The sequence below is a fragment of the Cyanistes caeruleus genome, chromosome 27 (genome assembly GCF_971803275.1).
Source record: "Cyanistes caeruleus chromosome 27, bCyaCae1.hap1.1, whole genome shotgun sequence".
NCBI lineage: Eukaryota > Metazoa > Chordata > Aves > Passeriformes > Paridae > Cyanistes > Cyanistes caeruleus.
In genome coordinates, this window is record NC_141727.1 from 2,566,501 (window position 1) to 2,581,715 (window position 15,215).

Genomic DNA, 15,215 nt, shown 5'->3' on the forward strand with positions numbered 1-15,215 from the left:
CTCTGGCACAGAGGGGACTTGTAGCCTATTAGCAGAAATATCAAATATTCACTGACTAGATACTTAAACTTCACAGACACCCCTTCACAGCAAGCAGAGCAGTACAGGAAACTGGGAGGGGTGAGATCTAGAGAAAACATTAAAAATGTAAAGTTCCATTTAGCCTTACAGATAACTATCCTGTTTTCTTTTTCTCTTGAGTACCTATTTCTCTTCCAGGAGATAATCTTCCATGAATGTTTATCTTACTATCACCAGGTCCTGCCTGTCACTAATATTTTTTGGAAGATAAAGAGGAATAATAAATGTTATATAGTATCTTGGAATTTTAAAGGAGAAATTTGGGGAAAAAGAAACACTGGATGCATGCACAGGGCCCAGGAGACAGCATCTGGTATCTGGAAAAAAAAAATACACTTTTTTTTAGTGTGCAAATCCCAAGACTAATTTTTTTTTTCCTAATGGTCTCGTCCCTTAACATCTGCATGAGTAGAACTGATTTTGGCAGCCGGGGCTTTAATTATTTTCGCTCCTGTTGGATGTGTGAGATTTCTTCCAACTCTTGCTGAGACTTCCTCAGAACAGAACTGAACGTGAAGAGTGTTTGAAAATGAGCTCAGAGAGTGAATGAAATGAAAACGAGAGGAGGGGCAGGGCGGGCCCGAGCCCGGGGCGGCCGCTCATGAATGAACTCGGCGGAATTTTAGGTTTTTTTATGAATGGGAGCTCGGCCGTGAATGAACCGCGCAGCTCTGCGATGTGATTGGTCCCCGGGACAGAGGCCACGCCCACCCGGCAAAGGGTGACGGCCGAGGCGAGCGGGGATTGGCGGGCGCGCCCCGACGCGGAGCTCCATTCACAAATTCGGTGAAACAAAGGAGTGGGCGAGCCGGGCCCGTGAGCGAGGGGCCAATGGGCGACCGGCCCCGGGCCCACGGCAGCCTCGGAGCGCGCACGGGGCGGCTCCGCCGCGGGCTCGGCGTGGGCCGGGGCCGCCGGCGCTGAGAGACGGCTCCGGACGGGACCCGGACCCGGACCCGACCCGACACGACACGAGCGGGGTTCTGTCCCGGGGCTCCGTCCCGGGCGGGGGCTGGCGGGCTCGCTCCCTCCTCGAATTCCAAGTTTCGGCAGCTGCGGCGCGGTCGCCGCCGCTCCCGGACAGCGGGCTCTCTCCGGGGAGCGGCGCCGATCGCGGTTCTGCCGCTGCTGCGGATCTCGGCCCCCGGCGGCCCCCCCGCCCGGCCCGGCCCGGCCCGGCTCTCCCCTCCCCCGGTACCCCCCAGATGCCCGGGGAGAGCGGGGAGCGCCGAGGAGGATGAAGGGGTACCTGGACCAGCAGGTGCCGTTCACTTTCCCGCAGGTGAGTGGCGGCTCGGGGCTCCGGGCTGGCTCCGCTCCGCCCGGGGCTCGGTTCTGACCCGCTCCTCCCGCAGCAGCCCCCGGGCCGGGCCGGGCCCGCTGGCGGAGCCGTGCTGGGCGCTGCGGAGACTCCCGGGGAGCCGGGCGTGCCGCCGGGACAGGACTCGGAAGGTGAGCGGGGCCTGGGGCGGAGGGAGGGCCGGGCACGGCCGGGCGGGAGCGGCGCCTCCCCCGGTGCCTCCCCCGGTGCCGGGCCCGGAGCGCTCAGCGTCCCGCCCGTTCCCCGCAGAGCTCTTCCACGACCTGAGGCAGCTCCAGGAGACCTGGCTCACTGAAGGTAGGAGGCTCCTTCCTTTCCCAGCTCCGCTTCGCTTTTGCTCGAGTTGTTTTTCAGGTTCGCCCCGCTCCTTTGCTGTGTTTGCTCGGCTCCAAACAAAAGTGGTTTTTTCAGACTCGCCAACTTCTGGCTTGTGTAAATTAAGACTCTGAATGACACCATTGTGCTGGGTATTTGACTATGAATGGAGCTTGGCTGCTGGCCCACTTTCCTGGGTACAATTCTCCCTTCAGGCTATTTGTAGCTGGTTGGATTTTATGCTAATTTGTCATTTAGCTTTGTTGGTTGCCAGAACGTTGATATTTTCTTAAACAATAAAGTAGGGGTTTAATTTGGGGAACCAAATGGTTCTATTCTTTCTCCTTTTTTTTTCTCCTTTTTTTTTTTTTTTTTTTAATGTAATACTTTTGGGGGACCTTCCTGGAATTTACATATTTTTCAGTTTGGTGTCTTAATTGTTTTGACTTTGAACTTCAAGGAAAACTTTGAATGCCAGGGAGTCACATTAATTCCAAGTGAAACTAGTTCTAAACGTGGTGATTTTGTTCTAATTCCAGTACTGCAGATGATCCATTTTCTAGAAAATTCAAAACACATCCTCGAGTACCGACTCTTCATAAGTACAGAAATACTTATGATGATCTAGGTACTTAAAAATATTTAACGATAATGTAAAAATATGTGTGGCGTTTTGAGCGGGGTTATTTCCTCTAATTTTACCACAAGTGAGGGAGAATCTTGTCAAACAGTTCTTTTTTTAAGCCTTCAAAAAGATGTTTGAAGGAAGATTATTAAGGAAAAAACATCAGAAGTTTTATGTTCATTTCAAGCTGAGCTGAAACGAGGTGAGGTTGATCAGGCAGTGTTTTAGGAGGGTGAGGATTGTAAAGGTGCAGCAGGAGTTATCTGCAGGCTGTTTCCATATTGAAATATTCACGTAATTTTATCAGAGCAGAAAAATAGGTATTAATTACTGGTTGTGTAATTGAGCTGCTGAATGTGCAGGAGATTGATTTCTTTCAATTCTTAGAAGAACTTGAGCTGCCAATAAGTTTGCCTCAGAACTGATTTTTGGTAGACTCTCAATTTTAGAGATTTTAGATTTTTCTCATGTCTGATGATGTTTTTAGCTCATCAATCTGAAGAATTTCCATGGAATCTCTTACAATATCTGAGTGTTTGTAGGATGTTTTAAGTCCCCTGTGGTCACACGTGGGCTCCCAGCACCAGAGAGAAAGAGATGCTCTGCTTCTAGCCAGGATTAGTAAATGATAATGCAAACCTTACTGCATGTTTTTGGAATATAGGCAGAGTTATTATTATTATTATTATTATTATTATTATTATTATTATTATTATTATTATTATTATTCATAGCTCATAGCAGCTAATCAGAGTCCCAGTGAAATCCTTGAGAAATTCAACATGAGTTTTAATATTATAATTTATGATTTTAGCCTGCATATAGAAGAACTGGCTTCTCCCATGGTTGCTCCCATTTCCAGATTTGTAACAAGAAAAATGACCCTCTGAAGCAAACTATTTTTTTTTCCTATTCACCAGTATGTCAAAATATCTTCCTGAATGGTGAAAATATTTTTTACTAATGTCCTGTGTGTGCCTCCCTGTCAACATTTGTTCTAGAGATGAAGGCATCAGAACACTGAAGAGTACCTTCCTAAACAATGCAGAAGAAAAAGGGAAAACATAAATATGTTATTTATTATTTTCCCTTATCACATTTGATTTAGAAAAAAAAAAATATTTATTTACAGTTTTTTGTGTTGCTTTTTAAATAAAAGGGAAGGAAGCAAACTAGAAATAAGGCATCAGCCAAAAATGTTAATGAATTTAAACCATGTATACATCTGTATATATGTTTATGTGTGTCACTACATATATTTTTGTGATTTCAATCATAGGTGTATCTCTTTGTTATCTTTTAAAAATACTTTTAGTAGTGTCAGTTAACAGTTGTTTTCTCTTTTTGGGAGTCAAATAATTATTCTGCCTGTAGATGGCTCTTAAAAGAAACTCATACTGAGAAATCCTAGGCCTGGTTACTAAAAATCCAGTTTTCCTCTGCAGTTTTTACCAGGATCTGGCAGACTTGGGTGTGTTACCAAGTTGGTAACTGCATGGAATTAACTCTGAGCCAAATAATTTATAGAAGCATTCAGAGAAACAAACAAAAGGAAATTTCCTTGGAGAAAAGAGGCACAGGCAGGTGCTGTGATGGATGCAAGGAGCAGATTCACATCTCCAGGTGTCCTTAGGCAGAAAATTTAAGTTCCAGCGTTCCAGCTCTTGGAAGCTGTGTGGGAAATGGTGGGGTCAGTGTTGCAGTCTGAGAGACTGGAACAAGACCAGAGCTGGGTTTAGATGTCTTATTAATTATCCCAGGTCTTCCAAGTACCTGTGTTGGTTCGGGGAGAACAAGAAAATACCTGGTTTGCAACTATATAAAGTAGGTAGTGAATATAAAAATTGAAGTTATCTTCTGGCAAATGTCTCTTTAGACTTGTAGCCCAGGCTTGTAGCTGTGTGCAAACATCACTGCCCAGCAGTGAGAGTAGATGCTTTCACTCCAGCCTTGCCCTTCATTTCACCTCTGCTCTGCAGCCTGTTGCTTTCAGTATTTAATTCTCTTGTGACATCACCAGTGATGCCATGGAGAGCCTCAAGGCTGGGAAGTTCAAATTCTGCTCATGCAATATGATCCCTGTCATTTCCTCTATTTCCATGTCGCTTTTCAAAGCTAATTCAGAGAATGAATTTTCTAGATGCTTTTTCCTCAGTTCCCCATCTTGTATTGTTTACATTTCCAGTTTGTTGGCACACAGGTTATTTGAAGGAGCAGCAACTGCAGAGTGAAGGGTTTGGCCAGTTCCATTCTTTTTCACCACCTGTTAGCACAGTGATACTCCCTGAGGTTTATTTTTGGCATGTCTAGTCTAGCTTAGTTTCAGCTGAGATTAAGCTGTGGGCTTTATCCTTTATGTCCCTTAATTTTGACTACATCACCTCTGTTTTAGAGCTGAGTGCAATCTGTTGTCCACTCTGCTATAACAAAAATTGTGGGTTTGTCTGTTTTGTACTAGCAGCAGCATTTCCTTCAGCAGCAGTGACAGGCTTTATGAAATAACAACAATCTGCTGCAAGCTCTCCCTTCCCTGCAGTAAAAGGGATGTAAAAGTAATTGTTAGAAGTTATAAAACAGGGGGAGGATTCTCCCCAAGGTTTGTCCCAGGACACACATGTATTCATTAATCCCAAAGGGAAACTACCCTTAGTCACTAAAATCATCCCTGCAGAAAGCTCAGATCTTTCCTGCACAGATTTATTTCTGCCTTAGTGTTAATTATACTGTACAAAGTGCCAAAACTAACTCCTCCCTCCCTCTTTCTCCTGACAGCTCAGGTTCCAGACAATGATGAGCAATTTGTGCCTGACTTCCATTCAGAAAACTGTAAGTAGCATGGGGATGTTCATGTCTCTTGGGGAAGGGCAAATCCAAATTCTGGTGCCTTTTCCCCCCTGCCTCAGGCAGTTTCCCCCATGTAAACTGAAATTAAACACTTTTACTGCTTGCTCTTGTTTTCCTCCTTTCCCCAGACGTGGCCCTGCAGCCCAGCTTGGTCTCTGAGCCATAGATTTTATTTCTTTCTCTTTTTGACCTAGAACTGAGGAGAGGGATGGTCCCACATTTCACTCTGAGTGCATCAATGAGTCAGGTGTAATGTGATAGCCTGTTCCAGCTATTAGGGGCTGGAAAGAATTGGCTGCTCCTAACAAATCCAGCTTCTTGAAAATTCCATGCAGTTCAGTGTCCTGGAGAGAGCAGATCTTTCCCCCCTGAGACTCAGCTGATCCATCAGCATTTTCAGACACGCTGCATACATCCAGACATTGACAAGAAAACAGACACAGAAAACTCTTTTCTCTTCTGGCCCTCCCTTGGGTCTGGGCTTTTGCACAGATGCAGGAGTGTCGTGCCTGGAATGCTGAATCCACCCCAGGTGTGTGGAGACCAGGTGTTCTCCCCTCTCTCAGTTTGGGCAGTGCCCAGAGCTGTTTGTGGAGCTCCTCTGCTCCGAGTGGCAGCAGCTGTGGGAGCCAGGAACAACAGAAAGCTCTGGGATCTTGTGGGTTTATTTATGTATATTGAGTCTGTCGAGCTCTCTGAGTGCTGGCAAAATGGGCCAAAAGGAGTCAGGTTTTTTTTGGGGGGGAAGGGGCAGATATCCCCCTCTTGGTGTGAGAATTAATTCTGGGGGAGGATGTTTATAATAGAAGTGTCCTGTGCCATGAGAGGCAGCAAAGCCCTTTTTCTGGCCCTTTAGCCAGCTGCTTGCTTCTGAAGGGGCTCTTAGTCCTTGATGTGAGGGAGAAGTGGTTTGAAAACGGCTGGTGCAGGTTCAGGTCACTCCTGAAATAAACTCATCAAAAATATGAGGTGTTAATGGATCAGGATGTTCCTTCCCATCCTTAAAAGCAGTCACAGTGCTGAAAATCCCAGACACAGCAGCACCATGGGACATAAAGAGGTGGGAGTAAGCTGGTGATGAAGGACTGGAGATGGCCTTACTAAAAGATTACAGCTTGGATTTGGAGGGCTGATCCTTCCCTAATTTGAAAAGATGGCCTAGACTTAGGTACCTTTCTGGATACTTTCCTTCCTAAATGCTCCTCAGAGAAGCAGCAGAACCCACAGGCAATGGTAGAAGATGCTCAGCCCATCCTTCAGCCAGGACAAGCCTTTCTGAGGAACTATGAAGCAAGTTTTGTCTCCTGCTGGATTGAATAAAGCATAAGAAGTAAACACCCACATGCCACTTGCTGGTGCTGTAAACTGCAACCCACATTTGTTATTCATGAGATTCTGACAAGCCCAGGAATATCCCTCCTTGTCTGCATCAGGCACTTGCCATGACCAGTGCACTGAAAATGGAAAGAAACCTTTTTATTTTTTTTCCCTGGACTGTCACTGGTGTTTTGGATGAGCTGAGTGGTTCTGAGACCTCCCGGTCCCACATTCAGGGGTGCTGCTGTTAGCACAGCAGAGATTCAGCAAGGGGACTCCTGCATTTGGAAATGCCTGATAATCACAGCTCCCCATAAGGAAGAAAAGTGCCAATTTGATCTTTCCTTTCTCTCCTGCAGTAGCCTTTCACAGTCCTCCTGCTAAGGTTAAAGAGGAGCCCCAGAGCCCCTCGGAGCCCTGCAGCCACGAGCAGCCGTTCCAGCACAACAGCGAGCAGTGCCTTTATGCCAGGTAACGTGGCTCCCACAGACAGGGCACAGCAGCTGCTCTGAAATCAAGTGCTCTGCATTAGCTGCTGATGGAGAGTGTGGCAGCAGCCCTGTCTGTCTGCTGAGCACAGCTCATCAGCTCTGGCCCCCAGCCAGGACTGCCCATGGGCGGCTCAGCCTGTGAACATCAGCTCTGGGTTTGCCTCCTTTTTATTCTCCCTTTTTTATCCTCCCTGTCCCTCAGCCATCCTCAAACTCAGCAATCTTGACATCTACCACCTGCCTCTCCCCACTGCTTTCCAAGATCTGCCCCACACCTGACCCCACTTGTCTGAGCTGTGCTGTGGCTTCTCCAGCACAGACACCTTCCCCAGTTTTCTGCTTGAAGAAACAGCGAGACAGCAGGGAGTTTATGCTGGGGTTTTCTGGCCCAAGAGTGGGGACAGCACACTTGATGTGTTCCAGGTGCTGCCACGAGTCCTTCTTGGAGCACTGAAATGCTGCAATATCTGTTTGGCTGTTCCAGTGCCTATGACCGACCCAGAGAGTCCCCCAGCCCCGGAGTCCTGATTCAGCCACCGCTCCAACAGTTCCCCAGACAGGACAGGAGCTTCCTGACCCCTGCAGGGCCACCCCACTCCACATCCAGCTGTGGATACCTCAGTGAAAACAGGTGAGTTACTGCCAGGGGAGGCAGCCACAGGCAGGGATTGCCCTCTCTGGTGGTTGAAGGAGGCAGGGCTGCAGTGTTCCTGCATTTACAGCGAGCACGGGATCCCTCCTGTGGGACCCACCACTGCTGCCTGGGGTTTGATGGCCATAACCTTAACACTGCCACGTTCTGTGGGTGATGGGCTGTGTAAGATCCTTCTGAGGAAGTTTCTGTCCCTCAGCTGAAAGCGGAGGGCCGAGAAAGCAGCTCTCTCACATCCTCTCCCTCCTTAGCTCTGCGTATCAGCCACCAGTGGAGATGTGCCATTCCTTCCCACCCTCCCAGGGCATGGCCCAGCAGGACCCCATTGCCTACCAGTGCCAGCTTCCCAAGCCCTGCCTCCAGTACCCCCAGCAGGGCTTCAAACAGGAGCAGCAGGAGCCGCAGTACGAGCAGGAGAAGCGGGCGGGCAGCAGGCAGCAGTTCCCAGCTGTGGTGGTCAAGCAGGAGCAGGTGGATTACGTGTACGACTCAGGTAGGCAGAACTGGCTCTTCCTGACTGTGTGAAGCAGGCAGAAATGGGGTGAGCAGCTCCTTGGTGAGCATCCATCACTGCTGCTGGCTGAGCTTTGGCACAGCACCCGCTGGGAATGGGGAGTTTGTGTTGTCTGGGGGTGGCACCAGGGAAATAAAACAGTTCTGTCTCTTCACTGCAGCCAAGATAAGGCTGGGACACTCACCATGGCTTTCTGTCAGAGAGCTGAAGCCTTTACAAGATGGGAGGTAGAAGGTGATGTTAAATCCATTCAAAGCAGTTTGGGGTTTTCCCACCCAAGGGAGTATGTAGCCAATAAGGAGACTCTCAAAATTCATGATTAGCACACTCACACCATCAGAAATGAAGAAAGGGGTGTTGCCAGTTTCACAGGGAATTTTTTGTCTTTGGGGTATTTGTGAGCTGGAATGTTGCAGAAAATAAGTGAGGTCAGCTCTGAAACTGAGCTGAAAATGGTCTGTAAAGGGCAGCAGAGAGGAAGGAATCAAATATGTTGGACCTTGCATAGAAAAACTGCCCTGGATCCTTGCAGCAGGAGGCCTTTCTTAGCTCTGGCAGAGGAAGGGGGCTCTGGGTGGGCTCAGCTCAGTGCCAGGGTGCTGCTTGGTGTCCCTTGGAGGATCAGCTTCCACCTGCTACTTCCCATGGGAACAAGGCTCAGAGAGCAGAGATTTTAGGGGATGACAAGAAAAAAGTTTATAATGCCAAAAATAGCTCTCTAGATGCCAGATCCACCAGGTGATCCCCTTATTTTTCCACAAGGGATAAATCCTATTTTTCTGGCAGATCTGTCCAAAGACTCACTACCCTGAGATCACAATATCCTCTTCCAGAGGGAATGTAGGTACTTCTGGTTTCCTGGTATTTTAATGGGCATCTTGAATTGTTTCCTTTAGCAGAAATAAACACATAAATAAAAAGCTCCTATGAGGGTATCACTGTGATATTGATATTACTCTTTCACTGGGTCCTTCTGTTCAGCAAATGTGCAAACCCAGAAGATAGGAATGTGTTTTTTGTGAGAGTAGTTTATGATTGTAATAACACCCAGTCTGTCAGCTCAGAGTTTACTTCCCTTAGCATCAGCAAAATATCTGCTGGAAGCAATGGCCAGCATAGGTGTGTGAGGGAAATGTAACATAAACCTTTCCAAAGCTCCCAATTTCAGCTGTGTACAATAAATAAATTTGATACAGGAGACACAAAATGCAGTGTACAGACAGCACTATACACTACACACAGGAACAGGAAAAGACTTCCTGCTTGTTATAAACAAAGGCTGTTTTTTCTTTTTTATTTTCTAAACTATTTGTGAGAATTGCCCATCATAATGTGAAAAAAACAGGGAGACTTGAGACATCTGAAATTACATTTGTGAGACTCTCTGCAAAGCATTCAGGTGCTACTGCTCTTCATTTACATCATCATCATAGCCCTGGAAAAATGAAATGCCTTCTTACCTGGGAAAACAGCAGAAAAGTGTGTAATTATCTTAAACTGGGGTGAGAGAGAGGTTCATATGTAGCCTATTGTCCATGATTTTGTATAAAAGTGATGTAGAGGTGACTGGCTGGCTGTCCTGGCTGCTCTGAAGGATGGTGTGTGGTACACAGAATCTTTCTGCTCTAATTCATGATTGGAAGGATGATGCAGATGAAGCTGTGGTTACCAGGCTGAGCCCTCAGGAGGGCTCTGGGAGAACCTTGGTTGGACAGCTGCACTCACCATCCACCTTTGCAGTGCAAGATAATTTTGCCACCTGTGCTTTTTAAATAAATGAGTTTGTTAATTGTTCTGTAGATGTTCCTGACTGTTCTTCCATGTACATAAACGCTGAGAGTTACCCAAGCCATTCAAATACAGAAGATACATTAGGTAAGAAATGCAGAGACTGTCTTCTTTTCCCTGCACTGAATTGTCCTCTGGTACCACCCTGGCTGGCTGTGACTGCTGATGTTGCTTTCTCTTTCAGGCTGCAGCTATGACAAGCAGATGAGGTCCTTTACTGATGATGTCTGTGTTGTTCCAGAAAAATTTGAAGGTTGGAGAAAGAATGGCTTGGAGTTTTGGTGTAAGACAGGGTTACTCATCATCTTAGCCAGCCACTAGACTGATGCCTATGTAGTTCATTACAGTTCTTGTAGGTTTGTTTGTACCCAGCTTTTTGGAATCCCATTTTTTGAGCTTTCTTAGCAGCAACCAGGCCCTCTAGCATAAGTGGCTTAATGGTGATATATATCAGAGCTGCTCTTGGAAGAGTTGCTTGTGAATTGGCCACTGTTGTATGTGAACTGAAATATTCCAGGTAAACATTTGTGAAACTGAAATGTGCTGCTTTTTTTTTCCCCCTTTTTCCCCAATGGCACTGTTCTCCTTAGAAACATCCTGTTTGTTCCTCTCAGCAGGAGACATCAAGCAGGAAGGCGGAGGGTACCGGGAAGGACCCCCCTACCAGAGACGGGGATCGCTGCAGCTCTGGCAGTTCCTGGTGGCTCTGTTGGACAATCCCACCAATTCCCACTTCATTGCCTGGACTGGCAGAGGAATGGAGTTCAAGCTGATTGAGCCAGAGGAGGTGAAGCCATTGAGGTTCTCTACAGGCTCAGGGAAATCACCCACTGTTTCTGGGGCTGCAGATTCTCAAGTGGCTTTTCCTCTGCCCTGTGAAGCTTCTGCCTGCCAGTCATACTTGCTAGACCCTGAAGCAAGTCAGGGTTTTTAGAAGAGGTCAAAAACTTGAGTGACACAAATATCAGGTTTAAGAAAGGCAGTGAGTCAAATTATCCACTGCCTCCATTTCCCTGGACACTTCACTCTCAAGCTTGCAGTGACCTGTGCTGTCTTTTCATGCTCCATACTTGAGGCTGACATTGAGGTTTGGAGTTTTGAACCCTACTGATTGCAGAAGTTTTCATAAGAATCTGGAAGCAGATATATCCTAGCCTATCTTTATTTCAAAATTACTTTCTCTGAAGTGCAATTTCAAATGCTGCCATGTTCCAAAAACACCCAGTGATACATGACAGTACTGGGGAGAAATGTCCATTAATATCTGTTCATATCTTGTTCCAATTAGAGCTGCATTTAGCACTGTTCTTGCTACATATCAAAATTTATGGGCACTTTCAGTGCAAGTGAGTTGTCTTGGCAAGTTGTCATCAGCTTACAGCAGACTTCTGAGTCTTGTGGATAAAGCTGAAAATCATGTAGGAGTAGGAAGGCACAGCTCTCTTCCAGTATGTTCCCTCAGGATTGGGCTCCTGATATACCTGGGACCCTTGAAAATTAAGTGTAACATAGGATAAAGAGGCCCTTTAGCATCCTCAAGCTTTCAGAGTACTGACAGCAAATGAACTCTAGTGGCCAGAATTTCTCTGTGAGACAGTGTTTGAGTTCACTCATGTTTAAAAAGCTGCTAAATTATTGATGAGTCTATTATTGAAACGTTTGTGTGTGTCATGGTACCATCTGTGAAAAGAGAACCAGCTGGAGAGCATTCTTTTCTCTTGGGCTGGGTTCACAGACATTCCCAGAGTTTTGGTGCTTTATTTGCAGGTGGCCAGGCTGTGGGGGATCCAGAAGAACCGTCCTGCTATGAACTATGACAAGCTGAGCCGATCACTGCGCTACTATTATGAGAAAGGAATCATGCAGAAGGTCAGTTTGCAAAGCAGGAGGAAACTTCGTGCTTTAAACTTTGTGCTTAAACTTTATGCTTCTCTTGTTTGAGACAAGCAGTCCTACAGACAGAATGTCCTTGAGCTAGCCAGGGATCCCAGGCTTGCTCTCCCCAAAACTTTTCTTTGCTGTAGCTAAATGGAGAAGCTGTGAAGGAGCTGAATGTAGGCAATGAGAAATAAAACAAAGAGGAATTATTATTTCTTTCTTTTTCTGTATATGGCTGCAGTCAGGAGAGTTGGAATTTATGCAGCTTCACGGAGGTGTAATCATTCCTTCCTCTGGTGAGAGATAGGCTGCCTGGAACTTGGTCCTGTGTGGTAGGGATGGTCTGTGGCACACCCAGGACCCTGGAGAGATAATTGGGGGTGTAACAGTACAGACTGTTCAGGGACTGCTGCTGCTGTTGTTAGCAGGTCAGAGAGTGTCAGCTGGCAGCATCCCAGTTCCCAGGAGCTGTTCCAGGGGAGGTCAGAGCAGCGGAGAAACAAGAGGACAGCACAAGGAGAAATGTACAACTCTGACTGCCACGTCTCAGGGCAGGCAGATGTTTTTGCAAGCCTTCCCTGGTGCTGCCCCTGGGCCTGCAGCACTCAGCTGCCCTGGTATTGTCCCTGCAGGTGGCTGGGGAGCGCTACGTGTACAAGTTTGTGTGTGAGCCTGAAGCTTTGTTCTCCATGGCCTTCCCCGAGCAGCAGCGGCCGGCGCTGAAGGCAGAGTTCGACCGGCAGGTCAGCGAGGAGGACACGGTGCCTCTCTCTCACCTGGATGAGAATGGCTCCTACCTGCCAGAGCTTGGGAGCTTCCCTCCAGAGCTCTACAGCAAAGGCTACATGTACTAGCACTGCTGGGAGCACTGTGCTGTGGTTGTGGATGGAAGGAGATGGCTGGTTAGTGTTCAACCAGTGTCAGCATTTGTTCAGGCCAGCACCCAACTCTGGATCCCTGCTTTGGGCAGGACAAGAGCTCAGGTACACAAGTGGGTGATCACCCCACAGCAGACAGGGCTCTTGTGTGCTTGTGGTAAAACTCTCACTCTGTCAGGATGGGGCACGTTCTCAGCCCTGCAGGCATCCCAGCAGCAGAGCTACAGCTCCAGCAGCAGATCAGGTAATTGGTGCCTCAGACGTATCAAACACCTTCACAATCCCCCTCATTGCAGAGGGACAGGATGCTGCCCCACCAGGTTTGCTTTTTTTTTTATATATGAGAATGCTACAATGCTGCTGCTGACTCCATTCCTCAGTAGCTGTCCTGAACCTCTGTATGACCTGCTTTCAGCTCTGACCAGAGGAACTCCCTCTGAAAGGCCAGTTAAGCCTTCTTCCCAGGCTGCCTGCAGGACAATGGTCACAGACCTTGGGCCTTCCTTGAGGAGTACTCATTGTCTTGTAGGGTTCACACTCCTGTCTTTCACCTCCTTGCTCGTGCCAGGAGTTTCTGGTACTCAGGCACTCTGAGCAGGATGGCCAGGATCAGAACGTGCCCAAAGCCACTTTGGGGAACAGAGGAGTGTGATTGCACTGGTCTGGGACACAGATCAAAGCCAATGCCTCCATCGGGTAGAGGGACTGGGAAGCAGCAAGGCCTGAGACACCAGTTCAGTGTAGTGGTGTGACTTTTCCAAACTTTAAAACTTCTTCAACAAACATTCTCAGGCTATTTGAAGAGCTGCCAGGCTCTGGCAGCTCCTGGTGGAACACTTTGCTGCTGCTCTCCCAGGTAAGGAGGCATTACATTTTTCCAGGGTTATGATGATGATGTAAATGGAGAGCAGTAGCACCTGAATGCTTCTGCAGAGTCTCAAAAATGTTCCAGATGTCTCAAGTCTCCCTGGCTTTTTCACATTATGATGGGACATTCTCAAAGTTTAAAAAATAAAAGTGTGCCCATCCTGGCCTTGGCTAGAGAATTGTCTGAGGCAAGAGAAGAACCTGGTGGAGGTGTGATTAAAAAATGCTATACAAAGTAACCTAAACCATACATAGATCTTAATACAGGAATTCAGACTTAAACCCAAATATTTGCATGTTTGAGGGGAATTTGGATGTGAGAAAAAGGCAGCTCTCTCTGCAGTCCAATGCAGCACATGCAATTTAACTAAACTGGCAGGTTTTCCACCACAGTAAACAGTTCTAATGGGCACTACATCCTGATTAAAATGTGTTAAATTTTTTAATTAGCAGCTCCACCACGTTCCCAGTTAGACAAGGAGCAGTGCAGTGCATTCATACAGAAAAAAGTCTGTTTCCACTGCTTCAGATTGATGTTTCAGCTGCTGAATACAGAGCATTGTCAATCCTGCCAGCATGGTAGCCTGTAGAAAAAGTTCTGTATATTGACTGAAAGCTTGATTTCCCCTGATGACTCTCCCCTGCATGGCTAATGCCAACCCATGAAAGGCAGCATTCCCTGCCTGAGGAGAGGCCAGGTTCCTCAGAGCAGTCTGCTCTGCTGCTGCCTTTGCAGGCCCCTGTGCAGAGTCTTGCTGTTCTGACAGTTCCTGACCCTCCTGCCTTGCCCTGCACCTCCCTGGCCAGCACGGTTCCTGTGCTGTCCCAGGAATGAGGGTGGAGGGGAACCCTTCCTTTGGTATAACTGCCTTTACTATTTATGAGTGTAAAAATACTACAACTAATAAATTGGTCTTTGGCCAGCACAACTTCACTGATTGATCCTCTTTACTTTCTGAGTTTGCTTTGCACTTGTCCTTGGCACCAGCTCACAGCTTTGACACCTCCATCTGCAGGATTCCCAAAGACTTTACATTTATCCAGTATCCTTTGGGCTACCCCTCTGCCCTTGCTTCCAGAACAGGAATTCAGGGAGTAAATTCATACATTTCAATGCAATTTTAGCTGCACATTTCATTCAGGTTTCTCAAGTCAGGGCAACAGATCAACAGCCACAGAGCAGTTCCAGGAATCAGCAAGGTAAGGTTCCCCTCGTTGAGGGGGAGTCACCTCCAAAGCTCAGAGATTCGTAACATCCAGATCAGAGAGCTGGGAGTCAATAAATACACTCAGCATTTCCAGTTCAGCTAGACTGGTATGGGAGTAATAGAGTCCTAAAGTCCTCCTGCTGGTCCTGAAAATGACCAGGAGCTCCCATGAAGGAGATAAAACAGCTCCCACACAACTCAGAAACTGAGAACTTGTGCTTATTCCTAAGAACCACATCTACCTGCCTTCTAAATTCCCTGCAGGGTGGTGACTCCACTGCTGTCCTGAGCTGCCCATGCCAATGCCTGACAACTCTTTCAATGAAGAATTTTTCCTAATATCCAGTCAAAACTTCCTCTAGCACAACTTGAAGCCATTTCCTTTTGGACTACCACTGGCAGAAGCCAACACCCACCTGGCTCTAACCTCTTGTCA

The 15,215-nt window shown here is 47.2% G+C and overlaps 1 protein-coding gene and 1 long non-coding RNA gene across 6 annotated transcripts in view; one reads left to right on the forward strand and one right to left on the reverse strand.

Annotated features, from left to right (window-relative positions):
• The window catches only part of LOC111939939 (uncharacterized), a 49,628-nt gene extending 48,100 nt beyond the window's left edge, over positions 1-1,528 (reverse strand). The window contains exon 1 of the long non-coding RNA XR_015279453.1: positions 1,331-1,528. This is a non-coding gene — a long non-coding RNA (uncharacterized LOC111939939). The remainder of the gene's footprint in view (positions 1-1,330) is intronic.
• Positions 929-14,505, forward strand: ETV4 (ETS variant transcription factor 4). Of its 5 annotated transcripts, none has more exons than XM_086863998.1 (12): positions 929-1,363; positions 1,437-1,533; positions 1,652-1,699; positions 5,115-5,168; positions 6,863-6,974; positions 7,479-7,625; positions 7,898-8,139; positions 9,961-10,035; positions 10,133-10,231; positions 10,563-10,735; positions 11,716-11,817; positions 12,459-14,505. In XM_086863998.1, the coding sequence occupies exons 1-12, from the start codon at positions 1,319-1,321 to the stop codon at positions 12,678-12,680; spliced, it is 1,416 nt and encodes a 471-aa protein (XP_086720124.1). In that variant the 5' UTR covers positions 929-1,318; the 3' UTR covers positions 12,681-14,505. The 5 variants fall into 5 exon arrangements, with proteins under 5 accessions (XP_086720124.1, XP_086720120.1, XP_086720121.1 ...); XM_086863994.1 differs by having other exon boundaries at positions 946-1,363; positions 10,133-10,201; XM_086863995.1 differs by having other exon boundaries at positions 946-1,363; positions 10,133-10,201; positions 10,566-10,735.
• Positions 14,506-15,215: the final 710 nt, after the last annotated feature.

Bases quoted from the DNA above. Each gene is read 5' to 3' on its own strand.
- ETV4 (XM_086863998.1), top strand. From the start codon at position 1,319: ATGAAGGGGTACCTGGACCAGCAGGTGCCGTTCACTTTCCCGCAG. The intron at 5,169-6,862 runs GTAAGTAGCATG...TCTCTCCTGCAG, and splicing joins TGACTTCCATTCAGAAAACT to TAGCCTTTCACAGTCCTCCT. The intron at 11,818-12,458 runs GTCAGTTTGCAA...TTGTCCCTGCAG, and splicing joins AGAAAGGAATCATGCAGAAG to GTGGCTGGGGAGCGCTACGT.